Source organism: Lynx canadensis, chromosome F1 (assembly GCF_007474595.2).
Source record: "Lynx canadensis isolate LIC74 chromosome F1, mLynCan4.pri.v2, whole genome shotgun sequence".
NCBI lineage: Eukaryota > Metazoa > Chordata > Mammalia > Carnivora > Felidae > Lynx > Lynx canadensis.
In genome coordinates this window covers 68,775,916-68,794,388 of record NC_044319.2, presented here as the reverse complement: position 1 = coordinate 68,794,388, position 18,473 = coordinate 68,775,916, and the positions used below count along the sequence as shown (strand labels likewise).

Sequence of the window (18,473 nt, the reverse complement as noted above, 5' to 3'; positions counted from 1 at the left end):
GAGCAGGGATGTGTTCTTCTGGACAAACGAACGGGAACCCAGGCCAATCCCTGGCCCCTTGGTCGGTGAGACCATGGCCAGTCTCATTCGTATGCAGACTTGGGTGCCCCTCACCCCTGGAGGCTTCTGTCTGTCTCACTAGGAACTGAATTTATTTCTTAGATGCACAGCCATGTGAACCCTGGAGGCTGCCTTGCGCTTGTGCAGGAAAGGGAGCTGTTTGATGAAACCAGCCCTTCTTTCTCCCCTCTCTCTTCCAGTCAAATGTCGCTGCCTCCAATGCCAAGCTGGCTTTGTTTTACGACTGGCTGTTCTTTAGCCCAGACAAGGATAGCATTATGAACATAGGTATGTGACTGGGAGCAGGCAACACCACCCCCATCTCCCAGGCCACTGCCTAGTCTCGGTGACGGTGGTCATAAACCTCAGGGCAGCGTTGGGGGAGACAGCTTATCTGGGAGCAGTTCGATTGTTCCTCACCAGTGCGCCCTTGATGTAGAAGGAAGATTGCTTTTGTGAGGCCAAGCACTCACTCCCTCTCTTTTGCCCAAGAGCCTTATGCTTGGGGCTCCGGTGGAGTGGCCTAGGCAGAGGGCTGTGCCGCACCCTGCTTTTCCTCTCCCACCACCTCCCTCTTCTAAGCCGGATGCTGGACAAGGGAGATGAGGGCTAGGAGCTGTTTGGGGTTGTCTGCTTTTGGGTCTGCTCAATGGGAATAGGGGGTAGGGATACAGCTCTCTGGAACTATTCCTATATTTTGATGCCTTGTTTCATGGAACTGGGGACAGACTACCTGAAGTGGGGACCCTTTAATTCTCCCTTCTCCAGAACCAGCCATCCTGGTCATGCACCACTCCATGAAGCCACACCCAGCCATTACTGCCACACTCCTGGACTTCATGTGCCGTGTAAGTGTGTGTCCCCTTCACCTTATAGGTGTTCCTAGTGCCCTTCATTGTGGGAGCAGCTGTAATCATAGGTCCTGTCCCCAAGTCAGTGAACACTCCCCTTCCCTATTCCCGCCATCTCCTGGGGGATCTTTCCATGTCTCCATGGGCTTTCTCGACTTCAAGGATGATGACTTAAGGTAGAATCTGGTCTCTCTGAGGCCAGGTCTAGTAAGAATTAACCATTGTAGCAGCTTGGAATGGTCAGGACCATTCCAGACCTTTCTGTAGTCATACTCCCCAGTGTCTTCTGATCAAAACTGAAGCAGCTTTTTAGATCTGGTTCAGCAGAACACTCTGGATGGCAAGTCATGTGCTCATTCTCCCCTCCCTTCCCTTCCAGATCATTCCCAACTTCTATCCACCTTTGGAGGGCCACGTGCGACAGGGTGTCTTCTCCTCCCTCAACCACATTGTGGAGAAACGGGTCTTGGCGTAAGAACTTCATGTGCCCATAGGCAGGTGGGAGGAAGGGTTGTTTTCTCTTGTGTCCCTAAGCCAGGCACATTCAGAAAGTGTCAGACCGCTGCTGAGCCTTTTCTCTTGACTGTTATAGAGCGTACCGGCTCCGCCTCAGACTGCTAGGAATATGTCCTCTTGACTCTTAGAGAAATTTCTGTCTTCCCATCATATCCCAAGGCTCTGAGTATGGCCCAGCTTTACTGGTTGGTCGTAGACCTCTCTCTCTAAGTGCACGCCGCATTAGAAGTGAGGAGCTGCAATGTGGACCTTCATTCGTGTCCCCCACCCCCCCCCCCACCAGGCATCTGGCTCCCCTGTTCGACAACCCCAAGTTGGATAAGGAGCTGCGGGCAATGCTGAGGGAGAAGTTCCCTGAGTTCTGCAGCTCACCCAGCCCTCCTGTGGAAGGTATGGAACCCTCCCTTCCGTCACCTGTTAGAGACGCCCAGGGCTCTCAGCCGTCTAGGGTGTCTCCCCAGTGCGGGTCTCCACCTCTGTGACTGTCCGGTTCAGGTTCTCCTTCCCCACTTTCTCTTTTGATGTGTTTATGTGTTGTCTTCTCTGGCTCTCCATCTGTCTCATCCTCCCTGACTCTTGCTGACCTCTCTTGCTCCTCAGCGCCTGTTTCTTCTCTTACTAAATAGCCTCCCCTCCCCCTCCACAGGGAAGGCTTTGGTGGGATGTGTGTCTGCCTCCCCTCTCTCTGCGCCCCGGCCCCTGAGGCGAGGGGTCGTGTTGGGTCTCAGGTCTTGCTCCCAGTTACACACGCACACACCCTTTTGTGTTTGGGGGTGAGGCTGAAGCCAAGCAGAGCTTCTCAACTCGGTTTTGAAGCAAAGAGCCCTCGGGACTGTCCCTGGTCTCACCTGTTTGCCGACACGAGCTAAGCACAGCAGTCTCTTCCCTTGCCATTCTTGCTCCTGGCAGAAACCCCTGCACATCGTGGAAGGTCGTGGGGACACGAGGGTGTCCTTCCAGGGTTTGTCATGCCCTCAGGTCATGAACTCCCTGTAAGCCCACCTGCTCCCCAGCCTCCCCTTTCCAGGGTGTCAGCCACGTTAGGTCACAGGATGCCTTGTTTCTTTCCTCCCAAGTCAAACTTGAGGAGCCGGTTTCCGTGGAAATGGACAACCACATGTCAGACAAGGATGAGGGTTGCTACGACAACGCGGAGGCAGCCTTCAGTGACGACGAGGAGGACCTCAGCAGCAGAGGTGCGTGCAACAGCGAAGCGGCTTGGGTGGTGTCGGCCCCGAGGGGACCAGGTGGCAGGAGCGGCCTGGCCTCTGTGGGCTTGGCCCCCAAGTTAGTTGTGTTAGCAGGGTTACTAGACGGGACTCCAGGGCACGGAGCCCTGCCCTTGTTTGCTCCGGAGCCTGGGTGTGCCCACATGCAGGGAGCGACGATGCGGGCCCCCTGCGCACCCGGCGTGTGGGGCTGTCCCTGTGGCTGGTGTCTGGGCAAATGGCTGCTTTCGTGAATTCCTCCCTCCAGGAAAGAAGAGGGAGTTCCGCTTCCATCCTATCAAGGAGACTGTCGTGGAGGAGCCAGTGGATATCACCCCGTATCTTGACCAACTGGATGAGTCCTTAAGGGACAAAGTGCTCCAGCTCCAGAAGGGGAGGTGGGTGCAGGTCCTGTCCTCAGGCTCGGGAGGCCGAGCCCCAGCCTCCCCCCTGGTACTGAGTGGGGTGCCCGGGCGTGGGGTGGGGGCAGTGGGAGCTCCGGGGTGTGCCTTCTGCTGTTAGGTTGTGAGGTTCCTCGTTCCCCAGCACCTGTTTCTCGCTCCATGGTTTTGTTTTTGTTTTTTTTAATTTTTTTAATGTTTGTTTATTTTTGAGAGAGAGAGAGAGAGAGAGAGAGAGAGAGCGAGCAAGTGGGGGAGGGGCAGAGGGAGAGGGAGACAGAATCCGAAGCAGGCTCCAGGCTCCGAGCGGTCAGCACAGAGCCCGACACGGGGCTCGAACCCACAAACTGTGAGATCATGACCTGAGTCGAAGTTGGATCCTTAACCAACTGAGCACCCCAGGCACCCCAGCTCCACAGGTTCCAGGGACAAGAGCCTCTGAGCACCAAAGCAGGATGGTGGGCATTTCCCTTCTCTTAGGGCCTCTGGCTGGACAGCAGCAAATTTTGCCCTAAAGCCTGCCCCCACCCAAGCCTGGATTCACACAGGCCTCCTTTGTTTTGTCTGTGCGTGAGCGTGCTTTGCTGGGTGTGTGTCCTGCCCTCTGCTGTCATGTATGTCCCTGCGATTTCCTCTCCATCCCGCACTGCAGTGACACCGAGGCCCAGTGTGAGGTCATGCAGGAAATCGTGGACCAGGTTCTGGAGGTGAGGAGAACCGACCCCCCACCCCCACCCCCACCCCCCCGGCCAAGGAGGAAGCAGCCCAGCCCGCCCAGAGTAGAACTCCCCACCCAAGCATCTGACTCTTTCCTTCCCGTCTCCCACACGGGTCCCCTCTGGTGGGCAAGGGCCTGTTGGTCCTGGAGGTAGCAGCAGATGAGTGCAGTGGCTCTGGGTGGTGGGGCAGTAAGGCTTGGGTCAGGCGGTGAGAATCTTCCCCCTCTGTCCCCACCCAGGAAGACTTTGACTCGGAGCAGCTGTCCGTCCTTGCTTCCTGCCTGCAGGAACTCTTCAAAGCCCACTTCCGAGGGGAGGTGTTGCCTGAGGAGATCACTGAGGAGTAAGGCATCTCTCTCCTGACCCCTCCACCACCCACAGGCTTCTGGGAGCCAGAAGTGTGCTCTTGGAGCCCCAGTCCAGGAGGCATCTTGCTGTGGACTTGAGGGAAACCATCTCTTCACTTGTTTTGTTTGTTTGTTTTTAAATTTTATTTTCAAGTAATCTCTACACCCCTGTGTGGGGCTCAAACTTAAAACCCCAAGCCCAAGAGTCATGTGCTCTCCCGACCAAGTCAGCCAAACGTCCCTCTCTTCACTTCTTTTTAGTCTCAACGTGTGCCCGTTCACTTAAGGATTTCTTTTTGCCTGCTGAATGCAGAGCACGGGACAGTGGCCTCTAGCGCCTTTTCCTGGGTGCCCTGCTGCTGCTACTGAGCCCGGGGGCCCCAGCCCTTGCTGCTTTAGGTGGGATTGGACCCTTGCCTGGGTCTTCCCTGAAGGGCAGGAATCTCTTTTTTTTTTTTTTTTTCCCTTTCTTATGTTCATTTATATCTGAGAGAGAGCACAAACCAGGGAGGGGCAGAGAGAGGGGGACAGCAGTGAGCCCAATGCAGGGCTTGAACCCACAAACTGTGAGATCACGACCTGAGCCAGAGTTGGACGTTTAGTCGCCTGAGCCACTCAGGTGCCCCAGAAATCACATTTTCAATGACAGTCACAACGCAGACTGTGGTGCTTGTTAGGAACCTGTTTTCTCTGTAGCAGTAGGAAGTTAACCTTTGGTCAGGACAGGAGCGGGCTGGCATCCAGCCTCCATAACATCTGCCTGCAGCCCACCTTCTCCACTCGCGTGGACCCTTAGATGTCACCCCCCTCCCGCAGGTCCCTGGAGGAGTCTGTGGGAAAGCCTCTCTACCTAATATTTAGGTAAGGACCCAGCCGTCGGGGGCACTGCCGTGCTGTCATCCCTCTTCACCAGGCATATGCCTCTGTCCTGGGGTAATGGGTCTCCCTTTCCAGAAGGAAGGGGTTTGCAGGGGGCACAGACACGCCTTTCCAGAAGCTCCACAGGAGAGTCTGCCCCAGTCAACTTCTGTCCTTCCCTCCCGTCTGTCACGTCCAGGAACCTGTGCCAGATGCAGGAGGACAACAGCAGCTTCTCTCTGCTTCTGGACCTCCTGTCCGAGCTGTATCAGAAACAGCCCAAGATTGGCTACCACCTGCTGTACTACCTGAGGGCCAGGTGGGTAGGGGCCTCCCCGGGCACGCGGACTCCCCACCGCAGCTGTCCTCACCAGGGCCTCCTGTGTGATAACAGCTTTAAAGCACATCATTCCGTGGGTTTAAGTATATTTGCAGAGTCGTACAAATTATTGCTACTGGTTACTTTAGAACATTTTCGTCACCCCCAAGACAAATGTGTGTCCCACTTAGCAGTTACCTTCCCGTTGTCCCTTTCGCCTCACCCCTGTTGATCACTGCTCTGCTTTTTGTCTTTATAGATTTACTTTTTCTGTGTATTTCTTATAAATGGAATCCTACAACGTGTGATTTTTCGTGACTGGCTTTTTTCACTTAGTGTAACGTTTTAGAGGGTTATCCCCTTCGTAGCACGGATTGGTACTTCATTTCTGTTTGTGACCAAATACTGTTCCTCTGCATAGACACACCACGGTCTATCCATTCACCTGTCAGTGGACGTTGGTTTGTTTCTGCCTTTTTGTCTGTTGTGAATAGAGACGCTCTGAGCATTCACGGACACATTTTTACCTAGACATGTGTTTTCAGTTTCCCGGAGTACAAGAGTGGAACTGTGGGCCAAACGCCACCCCTAATTTTAAATTTGTGAGGAATTGCCTGACAGCAGCCGGGTTCCGGTGTCTCACGTGCACCCCAATACTTGTTATTATCTGGCTTTTTGATGACAGCTGTCCTGATGGGTGTGAAGTGATGTCTTGTTGTGGTTCTGATTTGCATTTTCCTGATGGTTGGTGATGCTGAGCATCTTTTTGTGTGCTTGTTATTGGCCATTTGCATATTTTTTTTGGAGAAATGTCTCTTCAGATCCTCTCCCATTTTTTTTTTAATGTTTATTTTTGAGAGAGAGAGCAAGCATGAGTGGGGGAGGGGCAAAGAGAGAGGACGAGAGACAGAGGATCCTAAGCAGACTGTGTGTGGAGAGCAGAGAGCTCGATATGGGGCCTGAACTCACAAACTGAGCCTGAGCCAAGTAGGATGCTTAACTGAGTGAGCCACCCGGGTGTCCCTTCCTCTCCTATTTTTTTAATTGAGTTATTCATCTGTTTATTGTTGATTTCGAGTCCCTTATGTTCTCATTCTGCAGGTTGTCTTTTCACTCCCTTGATGGCACCCGTTGAGACACAAGTATTACGTGTTGTTGAGTCGTGTTTATTTTTTCTTCTGTCACTTGGGCTTGTGGTATCTTGCAGATTTACTCCTGTGTTTTCTTCCAAGACTGTGGTTTTCAGTTCTTATGTTCAGGCCTATAACCTCTTCTCGATTGCTCGTATGTGATGTGAGGTGGGGGCCTGCCTGTGTTCCTGCCTTCATTGCTCGGCTTTCTGGCCTGATCTGAGCCCTGTCCTGTGTTCGACAGTCACCAGTTGGCAGCTTCACTGTGTGTGGTCAGTGCCCTGTCGGGAGCACTGAGGAAGGCAGGAGAGGGCCACGAGACAGACTTGCCCAGAGCATCAGGGGCAGCAGAGGGGTTCCGGGGCGGGGTGGCGGGGGGGCGACTGAGGGGACGGGCTGCTGGCTCAGGCCCAACTGGTCTTGCAGCAAAGCCGCTGCTGGGAAGATGAACCTGTATGAGTCCTTTGCCCAGGCCACCCAGCTGGGCGACCTGCACACCTGCCTGATGATGGACATGAAGGCCTGTCAGGAGGACGACGTGCGGCTGCTGTGCCACCTCACACCCTCCATCTACACAGAGGTCAGTGTCTGCCGGGCTCCGGGCGCGGCTGCGCAGGGCAGGCTCACGACACCATGTGCCTCATTGCATACGACCCTGACCCTACTTCACCCACCCCTGCCGGCTCGATGGGCCCCCCTCTGTTAAAAGTTACAAAATGTCTCCTGTTCTGTGCCTTGTGGTGTGAGATGTGGTCTGGGCCTGTACACTTGGCTTCCCAGCTCCGGCCACACCCTCTGGACCCAGCACAGGTCCCCCAGCCGCAGCCACACTCACACACTACAGGCCCTCCTGCCATCTGATGGCTCACCCTCAGTTTCTCTCTAGTGGCTCCCAAAGACCACAGCCTTTGTGGTGGAGACTTGCGTTTCCTTGTTCACTCACTGTCTTCTCTAGGAACTGGGACATCGGAGGAGGTACCCTCTCTTCCTCCTCTGGGTGAAGTTCCCAGGCGCAGGGACATCAGGAAACAGGGTGTGGGCGCAACAGGAGGAACTGTGATCTCCCCAGAAGCTGCAGGGGCGGAAGAAGGGGGCATGACCAGCACGCGGCAGTTTCCTCCTCTGCTCCCTCTCAAGAAGGGAAGCCTCCTGCCCCTCGTACACCCCAAACACACTCCGCACCTTCCCTTCTGTGCCCGAGGGCTAGCATAGAGCGGGTTTGTGTTTAGTGCCAGACAGGAACGTTTATTTTGTCACCGCTGCAGCTCGGCACTCACCGTCACGTCCAGTCCTTTCAGGTTCTGGTTTCATCTCTAGATGGTTCCCCATTCCTTTCCTGACACACACACACACACACACACACACACACACACACACAAAGAGAACAAATTTCAGTTCTTAAAGGGTTAGAGTCCTGGCTTCACAGCTGTTGGATCTTTGTTTAGGGACTCGTGTTAGGACCCCACCATCCTGCTTAACCCTGCCATCCCCTGAGCATGTGGGAAGAGAGGGGGTGGATTATGAGGTACAAGCCAACGGGGGCACCCTGGACTCTTGCCCCAGCTTCTGTCTTTTTCTGTCCAGTTTCCAGATGAGACCTTGCGGAGCGGCGAGCTGCTGAACATGATCGTGGCTGTTATTGACTCTGCGCAGGTGCACAAGGAGCTCTCATCGTGGGAAGCCAGCTGACGGGAGCCAAGGCCTTGGCTTGCACCTGTGTGCACTTCAGGCCGGGGGGGGGGGGTGGCTAGCAGGGAAGGGGACCCCCTGGGAGGCAGGCTGGGCTCATTCTCTGTATTATCTGGACACTCCAGTTCCACAAGGAAAGTGAGAAGGTGGTGGTTTTTGTTTGTTTGTTTGTTTGTTTCTTGGTGTTGTTTGTTTGTTTGTTTGTTTCTTCGCTCTCAGCTGGCCTTCCCCTTGGCGCAGGGTGAAAATAATCAGGCCGTTGGCTTCCACTGTGCACAGACCCCGGGAGACTGCAGCTTTGCTAATGCGTTCTCATACTGAGCTCGGGTCCATTTCTGCCCCTCGTCGCCACTCACTTGCCCCATTCAGGAGAGAAGAGCCCTTATTTCTTTGCCTTTCTCCTAGCTACACTCTGTCCCACAGTTCTGCCTCCCAGCCCTTCCCTCCTCCCCAGGCACAGGCTGGGATGGGTCGGGGCCCAGACTGGAGCCAGGGAGACAAGTTGCCCTTCTCCCTGTTATCTGCGCGTGGAAACCACTTTAATGGTTTGTTTGTTTGTGTGTTTGTTATTTAATGTTTTGCCTCCAAACAGGCCTATTGCTTTTTACCAGCCCCTTTATCCTTCAGATACCCCAGCATCCATCATTTCATCCCCAGCCCTTTAAACTAGGTTTTCATTTCCCCTGGTTTTTCCCTGTGCGAGGCCTCCTGCTTCTCCCTGCATACTAGCTTCCTGGCCTCTTTTAGAACCAATGGGTTTTGCCTTCTTCCTCCCCGTCCTTAGCTCCAGGAGCTGGTCTGCCATGTGATGATGGGGAACCTGGTTATGTTTCGAAAGGACTCAGTCCTCAATATTCTCAGTAAGTGAGCAGACCCCTTCAGACACCTGGGGGAGAGAGGCGTGGCAGCCCTGGGTATTTCCTAGTAACAGCAGAGCTGACTCTGGGGCTGTGGATGGGGTGGACCACCACTGTGCCCTGCTGTGTGGTCTTGGGCAGGGTCTCTGGATCTGTTTCTTGCTTAGGCTGTGGGAATACAGAAGCGATATGAAGTCTTTGAAAATAACACTTTGTGTGGAAAGGGAGAGTAACTGCAGCGTCAGGGTCACTGTCCTCACCTGCGTACCAGCCCTGCTTGGGATGCTGGTAGTCTGTGGATTAGCCCTGTGTGTGTGTGCTAATGAGAGAGAGAACGCACCCCTTTCTCTGTCCCCTGCAGTCCAGAGCCTGGACTGGGAGACCTTTGAGCAGTACTGTGCCTGGCAGCTCTTCCTGGCCCACAACATCCCCCTGGAGACCATAATCCCCATCCTGCAGCACCTCAAATACAAAGGTGAGTAGGGTCGCGGGCAGGGAGAATTGGGGGAGGGACAGGGCAAGGCTGGGGCCCCACCGCTGCCCCTCCGGAAGGCGAGGTGCTGAAGGCCAGGCTCCCTGTCGGTCACCTCCGCTCTTCAGGGGTGTCCTGCAAGCCGGCCCACGCCGTGCCAGGGGCTCGGGAGCAGGGACGGGTTGTTCTACCCTGGAAGACCATCCTTGCTTCTTTGAGTGGCTGCGGATTGGGGGATGGGAGACGTGCTAGGATTCTCCCTGGAATTCTGCCTCCCTCTCAACAGCCTCTGCCCCCCGCCCCCACCCCACAGAGCACCCAGAGGCCCTGTCTTGCCTGTTGCTTCAGCTCCGAAGAGAGAAGTGAGTTCTACTTGCGGGGACTCTAGCTCCCAGTCGCAGTGTCCCAAAAGATAGCCCCCCTGCAAAGGGCTCCTGTCCTGCTCCTTCAGGAAGCCGGCCACACTTCTTCCTGTTGTGGACATCTGCTGTTCTGCCCTTCCCCCACAATGATTTACAACCAAGCAGCTCCCCTGGGATCCGGGCTTCCTCTCGACTTTGCACCCCTGCCCACCAGGAGCTGCCCTGGGAGGAGGGGGTGGGGTGGGGACCGGACATCCCTGTTTCCTGCTCCCCATCCCCCCCCTCTCCTGAGGCCCCGTGGAGGAGGCCCCTCCACCCTCCAGTGCTGGCGCTTTCCCAGCAGCTGTGGGTCCGTTCCCTCCTATCTCTTGCCCACCTTCCACCTTCTCTGCTCTCTCCTGAGAGATTAGAGGTGGTACGGGATGTCCTTCAGGAAGTGGGCAGGTTGGGGGCTGTGGCTCGCCAGCCCTTCCCCAGCGCCTTCTCGGGCTGAATACCGTTCTGTCCTTTGGCTTCCCTGGCCCATTTCCTGACTGTTCTGGGCAAGGTGGGGGGGACTCGGTGAGCCGCTTCCCCAGCACGTGCCAGCTACCACCACAGAAACTGCAGAATCACGTCTGTGTCCTGGCTCGGCAAAGCACGGAACCAGCATTCCTGGGCCCAGAGAGAAGAGGGAGAGGGCGTGAGAGCAGGAAGCTGCAGATTCGGGTGGGGTTTGAGGGCTGAGGTTTGGGGAATAAGTAGGCAGGAGAGAGCAGGGGTCCCTGAGCACCCCCCACCCACCCCTCTCGCGCACCCAGGCCCAGCGAGGAGATGGTGAAGATGGTGCTGAGTCGGCCGTGCCACCCTGACGACCAGTTCACCACCAGCATCCTGCGGCACTGGTGCATGAAGCATGATGAGCTGCTGGCTGAGCACATCAAGTCCCTGCTCATCAAGAACAACAGCCTCCCACGCAAGAGGCAGAGGTGGGACCCGGGCCTGCTGTCCGCCTGGCTAGGGGTGACACCTGGTGGCCTGGAGCTGCATGGTCCAGGATGGCCCCTTCCCCGCTTGGCCCGACGCCCTGTGGCTGGCCCCTGTTCTGCTCCGGCCTGCCCCTTAGGGGCTGCCTCGGGGTGGCGGGGCGGAGAGGGTGTCCCACTGCCCTCGAGCTCAGACTCTGGCCGCGCCACTTCCTGCAGCCTGAGGAGCTCCAGCAGCAAGCTGGCCCAGCTGACCCTGGAGCAGATCCTGGAGCACTTAGACAACCTTCGTCTCAACCTGACCAACACCAAGCAGAACTGTATGCACCACAGACCCCCGAGCCTATCGTGCATGGCACTGCCCTGGCTCAGGCCGGCCCTCGAACGGGTGGGGGCGGGGGCCGGAGAGCCGAATGAGCTCCTGCCCCTCTCACTGCCCCTCCGTCCCCGCTCTCCCTCTTCCCTCCAGTTTTTAGCCAGACCCCGATTCTGCAGGCCCTGCAGCACGTGCAGGCAAGCTGTGATGAGGCCCACAAGATGAAGTAAGGCTCCTGGCACTTCTGGCCTCGGGAGGCGGTGGGAGGCCCGGGGGAGGAAGCCTGCTGGGGATGAAGATTCAGTGACCAGCGAGGGCAACAGGTCCGGGCGGGGGGCAGGAAAAGAGGCTGGGAGGAGTGTGCTTGAGGGCGCCTTCTTCTTTCCCTCAGGTTCAGCGATCTCTTCTCCCTGGCTGAGGAATACGAGGACTCGTCCACCAAGCCACCCAAGAGCCGGAGGAAAGCAGCTCTGTCCAGCCCCCGCAGCCGCAAGAACGCCACCCAGCCGCCCAACGCCGAGGAAGAGTCCGGCTCCAGCAGTGCCTCCGTGAGCACCCCCGCCACCGTGCACAGCAGCCACAGTGGGAGCAGGTGCGGTTGGGGCCAGCAGCTGCCCAGGCTCACGACACCCCCCACCCCTGAAATCTCTTTCAGGAGGAAGAAGACGCAAAACCGAAGCCCACCAAGCGGAAACGGAAAGGGTCCTCTGCAGTGGGGTCTGACAGCGACTGAGGCCCTGTGTCCCCCATCCCAACCCTGGTCAGACTGCCCTCCTCCCCTTGGTGTTTCGGAGGTTAATAAGGGCTGGGGAGATGGTGGGGAGACGCTCTGTCCCCCAGCCCAAAGTTCACCTGGTGGGAAGGACGCGCTGCCTCCTCTGGCTCAGCCTTGAGAAGCCGCCGTGCAGCCCCAGCCCCTGCCCCCTTCCTCTCCAGGGGCCTCCGGCCCCATCACACTGCTGCTCCTACCCACTCACATCCCGCTGAAGCCAGAGGCTGCGGGAAACCTGGCCCGTGCGGGTCTTCCACCCCTGCCCCTCCCCAGCCTCCCAAAGAGAAGAGAAATGGCAGATGGGGCTGCTGGCCAGAGAGGCCAGGTATGGGAATGAAGAAAGGTGTGTGGGTGCCCCTTCCCACGCTACCCATCAGGCCCTGGTTTGCCCTGAACACGCATTTCATAGTTGCCCTCTGTCCTCCTGCGTGCAGTGGGTATTTCGTCAGTGACATGGTCCACCTGCCTGTTCTTAACATGGGGCAGGTGCCGCAAGAGTTCAGGCAGGGACCAGAGAGGGAGGCCGCGGCCCCACCGGCCTAGAAGCTTGTGTTGACCTGTTGTTGGCACCCCAGGCTGGGCCAGAGCCCTGGGACTCCCTAGAGGGAGCCATGTCCACAGAACTGTCAAATGGTCCTATTTCCTTGGCTCTGTCGGTTTTGTTTTGTTTTGTTTTGTTTTGTTTTGTTGGCAGAGATAATCGCGTTTTAAAAGTTTTTAAATGACAATAAAACAAGCCAGAACCTCGTTTGTGCTGGAGTAGCTGCCCCCACTTACCCTGCGCACCTACAGGGCGTCCCTCTCCGTTGTGGCCCCTCAAGGTCCCCTCTTGCCTTCCTGCCCACCCCTTTGTCTGGAGCAAGAGGAGTTCTGGTTTCTACACCGCTCACCTGCCCATTTCTCCCTGCTGCCGTGGGCTGTGGGCCGGGCCCTGACCTGTCGGGGTATCATCTCCCTACCTGCTGAACTCTGCCCCTCCCTGCGCCTCTCTCCTCGGCATAAGTATTTGTCCAGTTGAGTAGGTCTATGTGGTCACCAAGTACCGGAGGACGGCTTGGGGGTGAGGGGTGCCCCAACTCGGATTCTGAAGGACCGAAGTGCGCCTAGTGACCGCACTCGCATCCCAGAGAGAAAGGACCCTCTTTGTTCCACGGCCTGGCCACTTGCCCATCCGTGTGTCCCCGCAGAAGAGAGCCCCTTGGCTGGCCGGGAGGCAGACTGAGGAGGGAGGAGTGACGTCTGGGTGGAGGACAGACCCCGCCTTCGAACTGGTCTGTTAGGAATCCAGTCTCCCCTCCCTCAAAGCTAACTACTCCGGCCTCTCCACCCCCACCCCCACCCCCCATCCTTCCCGTTTCCTCCTCCCCAATTAAAACCTGGATGGAAAGCATTCACTGGCCCCAGTTACTGGCGCCCTTGCCCGAAGGGAGGGGCCTCCGCCGTCGCCCCTCCAGAGCGCGGGCCGTCCGGGCCCCCAGCCACCCCCTGGCGCCGCTGCTGGCGCCGGGGGAGGGCGCGGGTCAGGCCCGGAGGCCCGAGTTCCTCGGTGTGTCTGGGGAGACGCTGGGGTGGCCTCGGGCCGGGAAGCTCTGTGGGAGAAAACCCGGCCCCGGGAGGGTGTGGGTTCCCGGCCGTCGGGGAGCGAGCGCGGCGGTGGGGAGGGCGGAGAGCGCGGGGCCGCCCCCCACGCACCTCCTGGCCTCGGCTCCGCGCCCGTGGTGGGGGTGGGGGGGCGGGAGCGGGTGGGAAAGGGGCGTGTGCCTGCGCACGCGCGCTCCCGGGAAGGCGAGGTCTCCGCGCAAAAGCGAGCGGCCCCAGTTTTCGGGAGGGAGCGGCGGCGCCGAGCGGAGGACGAGGGCGCCATGGCCGGGCTCCTGCTGCTGCCGCCGCTGCTGCTGCTGCTGCCGCCGCTGCTGCTGCTGCTGCTGCGGACGCTGCACATCTGGCCGCGGCTGCGCTGGCTAGCGGCGGACTTGGCCTTCGCGGTGCGCGTCCTGCGCTGCAATCGGGCTCTCCGGGCGCGCGCCCTGGCCGCGGCCGCCGCCGACCCGAGGGGCCCCGAGGGGGGCTGCAGCCTGGCCTGGCGCCTCGCGCAGCTGGCCCGGCAGCGCCCCGCGCACGTCTTCCTCATTCACGGCGCGCGACGCTTTAGCTACGCGGAGGCCGAGCGTCAGAGCAACCGGGCTGCGCGCGCTTTCTTGCGCGCGCGGGGCTGGGACGCGGGGCCGGGCGGCGGCGCGGGGAACGAGCGGGCCGCCGGGGCGGCCGGCGCCGCGGCCCCTCTGACCCCCGGGGCCACCGTGGCGCTGCTGCTCCCCGCCTGCCCGGAGTTCCTGTGGCTCTGGTTCGGGCTGGCCAAGGCCGGCCTGCGCGCGGCCTTTGTGCCCGCCGCCCTGCGCCGGGGTCCCCTCCTGCACTGCCTCCGCAGCTGCGGCGCGCGCGCGCTGGTGCTGGCGCCAGGTGAGGCCGGGACTGCAGAAGGGGCCCAGCTGGCTCGCAGGGGCTTGGAAAGGGTGCTTGGGGATATGAGGCTTCGGCTTTGCGAAGCGACGGGGCCGCGTCTGCGGTTCCCAGAACGGTGACGGAAGATGCGCACCGTTCGCCCTCGCCCGGAGGAGTGAGGTGGTGGGGAGGGGCGAGGGCGGCGCCAAGTGGGCTGCGGGGTGGGGAGGCATTCTGGGCCGCCGAGCTTTGCCTTCCCACCCCATCCAGAGCTCCTGGAGTCCCTGGAGCCTGACCTGCCGGCCCTGAGAGCCATGGGGCTCCATCTTTGGGCTGCAGGCCCCGAAACCCGTCTGGCCGGAATCAGCGATGTGCTGGCGGAGGCCTCAGCCGAAGCGGATGAGCCGGTGCCCGGGTACCTCTCTGCCCCCCAGAGCGTAATGGACACGTGCCTGTACATCTTCACCTCCGGCACCACGGGTGAGCACGGGACACCAGACTCCCCTGCCAGAAACGAAGGCAGAGAAAGGCAAGACGCTAGGAACAGGAACCGTGGCCTCAGCTCCTAGGCCACTCCTCCACCCCCCTCCCCGGGCCCATCCCAAGATCCCAGCCACGACTGTATTCGCTCCTGCCCGCTTCCTCATTTCTCCACCTCCCTGAACTTCCCGCCATTTCCAGGACAGCTTGGCGTCAGCTTCAGCCTTGCCTCTTCACCCAGCAGGGGCTGAGGGAGGCGGGGCCTGGAGCTCAGACCCTTCCGCCCATCTCCCCCATCACCCACAGGCCTCCCCAAGGCTGCTCGGATCAGCCACCTGAAGATCTTGCAGTGCCAGGGTTTCTACCAGCTGTGCGGTGCCCACCAGGAGGATGTGATCTACCTTGCCCTCCCGCTCTACCACATGTCTGGCTCCCTACTGGGCATTGTGGGCTGCCTGGGCATCGGTCAGTCTCTCCCACTCCCACCTCGACCCTCCCCAAACTTCAGTCGTCCAGCAAACTTTTTTCTTCCTAGCAAACGTTTATTTAAGTACCTGCTCACCTGGGGTGAGCTCACCTGGGGACGCTTCCAGACGAGGGAGGAGGCAGAGGTCTCCTCTCCAAGAGCTCCTGCTGCAATGGAGAAGCATCACCCGCACAACCTAGACACTGAGGAACTAGGGAGGCCTCCAGACTCCACGTGGGGGAAGGGGGGTGAAGGGCCGAGCATGTCAGCCCAGGGAGAAGCAAACGGAGAAGAAGGTTGGGACTTGGGGGCCTAGGCATACAGGATGCACTGCTTGGGGACAGGAAGTAGGGAGAGGGCATTAACCTCTCTGGGGCACCGGAGGGAAAGCAGGAGGGCCACCTTGGGCTGCTGTTGACTGTCCCAGCAGGGCCTTCCCAGAAGGACACTGCAGTGAAGGCTGGTGTCCGGGAGGGAGGGGGTCAGGTCTCCCCCCCCCCCCCAACAGCCCTCAGTCTCACCTTCCTTCCTCCCTTCTCTCCCCACCTGTGGCAGGGGCCACAGTGGTGCTCAAGTCCAAGTTCTCAGCTGGCCAGTTCTGGGACGACTGCCAGCAGCACGGGGTGACGGTGTTCCAGTACATCGGGGAGCTGTGCCGATACCTTGTCAACCAGCCCCCGGTGCGTGGGCACATCCTGGGCAGAGCTGCCGCCACTGGGCAGGGAGATGGGCAGCTGGCAGGAGACACTGGGACGCCTGCCTGGGGGCTGGACGAGAACGGCAGGCAGGGTGGGGTGAGGGGCCTGGGATGCCGGGGCTTCCCTTTTGGGAGCTGGCGTCTTGCTGTTGAACCTTCTGCCCATCTCCCCTCATCTCAGAGCCAGGCGGAACGGGGGCATAAGGTCCGACTGGTGGTGGGCAGCGGGCTGCGCCCGGACACCTGGGAGCGTTTTGTGCGGCGCTTCGGGCCGCTGCAGGTGCTGGAGACGTATGGCCTAACGGAGGGCAATGTTGCCACTTTCAACTACACGGGCCAGCCAGGTGCTGTGGGGCGTGCGTCCTGGCTTTACAAGGTAAGGGGTGGGGGAGGAGCTGGAGACCCCGCGGAAGGTGGGGGCTGGCAGGGAGGGGCTCGTGCAACTGAAATGACCCAGTGCCGGGGTCTCCCTTCCCCCAGCATGTCTTCCCCTTCTCTTTGATTCGCTATGATGTCACCACAGGGGAGCCGGTTCGGGACACCCAGGGGCACTGTGTGGCCACATCTCCAGGTTGGTGCTCAGGTTGGGGGGGGTGCAGCCGGCAGAGGGTTGAAATTGGAGAGTGGGGTGAGGGGCCAGGAAGCTCTGGGCGAGATGGACAGCTCCCCCTGACCCCAGCGGCTCTGCAGGTGAGCCTGGGCTGCTGGTGGCCCCAGTGAGCCAACAGTCCCCCTTCCTCGGCTATGCTGGGGGACCAGAGCTGGACCGCGGGAAGCTGCTGAAGGACGTCTTCCGGCCTGGAGATGTTTTCTTCAACACTGGGGACCTGCTGGTCTGCGATGACCAAGGCTTTCTTCGCTTCCATGATCGTACTGGAGACACCTTCAGGTAGCTGTCCAGGACACCCTGACTCCTTTCCTGGACATTTGACCTCTGTGACCCAAACCCCCTAAACCTAACTCCCTCACTCCCACCCAAACCCAGCCACTCATCCGAGCTCTCCTCTCAGACCTTGTTCCCTGTGACCGTCTGGCGCCCTGACTGCGTCCTCCCCACACCCCCATAGGGCCCCGAATCTCTGCCCTCTTGCAGGTGGAAAGGGGAGAACGTGGCCACGACCGAGGTGGCGGAGGCCTTGGAGTCCCTGGATTTTGTTCAGGAGGTGAACGTCTACGGAGTTACCGTGCCAGGTGCCAAGACACGGGAGGTGGAGGGCAGCCGGCCTGCCACCCTGGACTGGTATTACTTGGGCACAGGGAGCATGAGGCCTGAGAGCGGCTCACCACAACAGCTGGCCTTTCCCCCGACACCACCAGGGCACGAAGGTAGGGCTGGGATGGCGGCCCTGGTTCTGCGTCCCCCCCACTCTCTGGACCTTGAGCAGCTCTACAGCCACGTTTCTGAGAACCTGCCGCCTTACGCCTGGCCTCGATTCCTAAGGCTCCAGGTAATCGAGTCCTCCTGCTCCCACCTCTCAGCCCCTGCACCCGCGGCGGCCAGCGGCTTCCAAACCCCGCGCGGGGGTCCTTGTGCAGCTCCGTCCCTGGCGGGAAAGAACAGCTCCTTCCTGGATGTGCACTCTGTCCGTCATTCATGCCCCCCTCCGGGCTTGGCTCCTTCTCTGTGACCCCCTATCCCAAACCCTGATCTCATGCCTCCTTTCCCGGGACCTGCCCCTTGACAGAATTCAGGCAAAGTACCCCTTCCTTCCTTCCTTCCACCCCTTTTGACACCCCTTCCAGGAGTCTCTGGCCACCACAGAAACCTTCAAGCAGCAGAAGGTTCGGATGACAAAGGAGGGTTTTAACCCGAGCGCACTGTCTGACCCCCTCTACGTTCTGGACCGGGCTGGGGGTGCCTACCTGCCCCTCACACCTGCCCGGTACAGTGCCCTCCTGGCTGGGGACCTTCGCATCTGAGAGCCCTCCCCGCCAAGGTGTCTGAGGGAGCGGCTTTGTGGGGTGGGGGTGTGGCAGGTGCGCCAGGGTTCCCCCGGGGTCTTTTTTATACCAGATTTGTAATCATTATTTTGTAATAAATGGGGCCAGGGCCAATCTCTGATCTGTGGCGTCCGTCTTCCCTGTCGGTGGAACCGCTTTTCGCTCTGACGTTTTCCCCTGGCACAGAGCCACGTACGTCTCTGCCCTGACTTCACACAGGCCCGAGCTCCATGTCTGGACCTGGGCCTTTTCCTCTCAGGTGACCCCATGTGATCCTTGTCCTCGGGGAGTCCCTGGCGGATGATGTCTACCTGTGCGGTGTGTCCCCTCCCAGCTTCACTCCCTGGGGGGGCCGTGGCGCAGCAGAGGTGGGCAGAGATAGAAACGCTGCCCCCCGCGTCTCCACAGACACGGGTGCGGCTGGGCTGAACAGAGCCAACTGGGGAAAACAGGTTTGATTTTGCGGACAAGGATGCCCTAGACACTTCTCTTAGTGAGGGGAAAGGGTGGAGCCACTCGGCCCCCTAGTTCGGATGATTCTAACTTTATTAAATCCTAATCGAACGCTCCCAGAAGAAGCAGCCCAGGTTGGGGCCCCCTGGGTT

The 18,473-nt window shown here is 59.3% G+C and overlaps 2 protein-coding genes across 2 annotated transcripts in view; both read left to right on the top strand.

Annotated features, from left to right (window-relative positions):
• The window catches only part of INTS3 (integrator complex subunit 3), a 38,226-nt gene extending 25,634 nt beyond the window's left edge, over positions 1–12,592 (top strand). Inside the window, exons 11-30 of the mRNA XM_030302417.2 lie at positions 261–348; positions 829–908; positions 1,291–1,382; positions 1,711–1,817; positions 2,504–2,623; positions 2,904–3,033; positions 3,689–3,743; positions 3,995–4,098; positions 4,919–4,963; positions 5,160–5,279; positions 6,836–6,989; positions 7,994–8,062; positions 8,883–8,958; positions 9,317–9,430; positions 9,741–9,789; positions 10,590–10,757; positions 10,974–11,074; positions 11,224–11,296; positions 11,462–11,618; positions 11,726–12,592. Of these exons, the coding sequence (XP_030158277.1) occupies positions 261–348; positions 829–908; positions 1,291–1,382; positions 1,711–1,817; positions 2,504–2,623; positions 2,904–3,033; positions 3,689–3,743; positions 3,995–4,098; positions 4,919–4,963; positions 5,160–5,279; positions 6,836–6,989; positions 7,994–8,062; positions 8,883–8,958; positions 9,317–9,430; positions 9,741–9,789; positions 10,590–10,757; positions 10,974–11,074; positions 11,224–11,296; positions 11,462–11,618; positions 11,726–11,803 (1,980 nt within the window). The 3' untranslated portion in view covers positions 11,804–12,592. The remainder of the gene's footprint in view (positions 1–260; positions 349–828; positions 909–1,290; positions 1,383–1,710; positions 1,818–2,503; positions 2,624–2,903; positions 3,034–3,688; positions 3,744–3,994; positions 4,099–4,918; positions 4,964–5,159; positions 5,280–6,835; positions 6,990–7,993; positions 8,063–8,882; positions 8,959–9,316; positions 9,431–9,740; positions 9,790–10,589; positions 10,758–10,973; positions 11,075–11,223; positions 11,297–11,461; positions 11,619–11,725) is intronic.
• A 1,043-nt stretch (positions 12,593–13,635) lies between these two features.
• Positions 13,636–17,989, top strand: SLC27A3 (solute carrier family 27 member 3). Its single transcript, XM_030302423.1, has 10 exons — positions 13,636–14,302; positions 14,555–14,764; positions 15,071–15,229; positions 15,786–15,910; positions 16,109–16,303; positions 16,408–16,498; positions 16,618–16,816; positions 17,021–17,118; positions 17,245–17,375; positions 17,671–17,989. Exons 1-10 carry the CDS (start codon positions 13,705–13,707, stop codon positions 17,845–17,847), a joined length of 1,983 nt encoding a protein of 660 aa, XP_030158283.1. The 5' UTR covers positions 13,636–13,704; the 3' UTR covers positions 17,848–17,989.
• Positions 17,990–18,473: the final 484 nt, after the last annotated feature.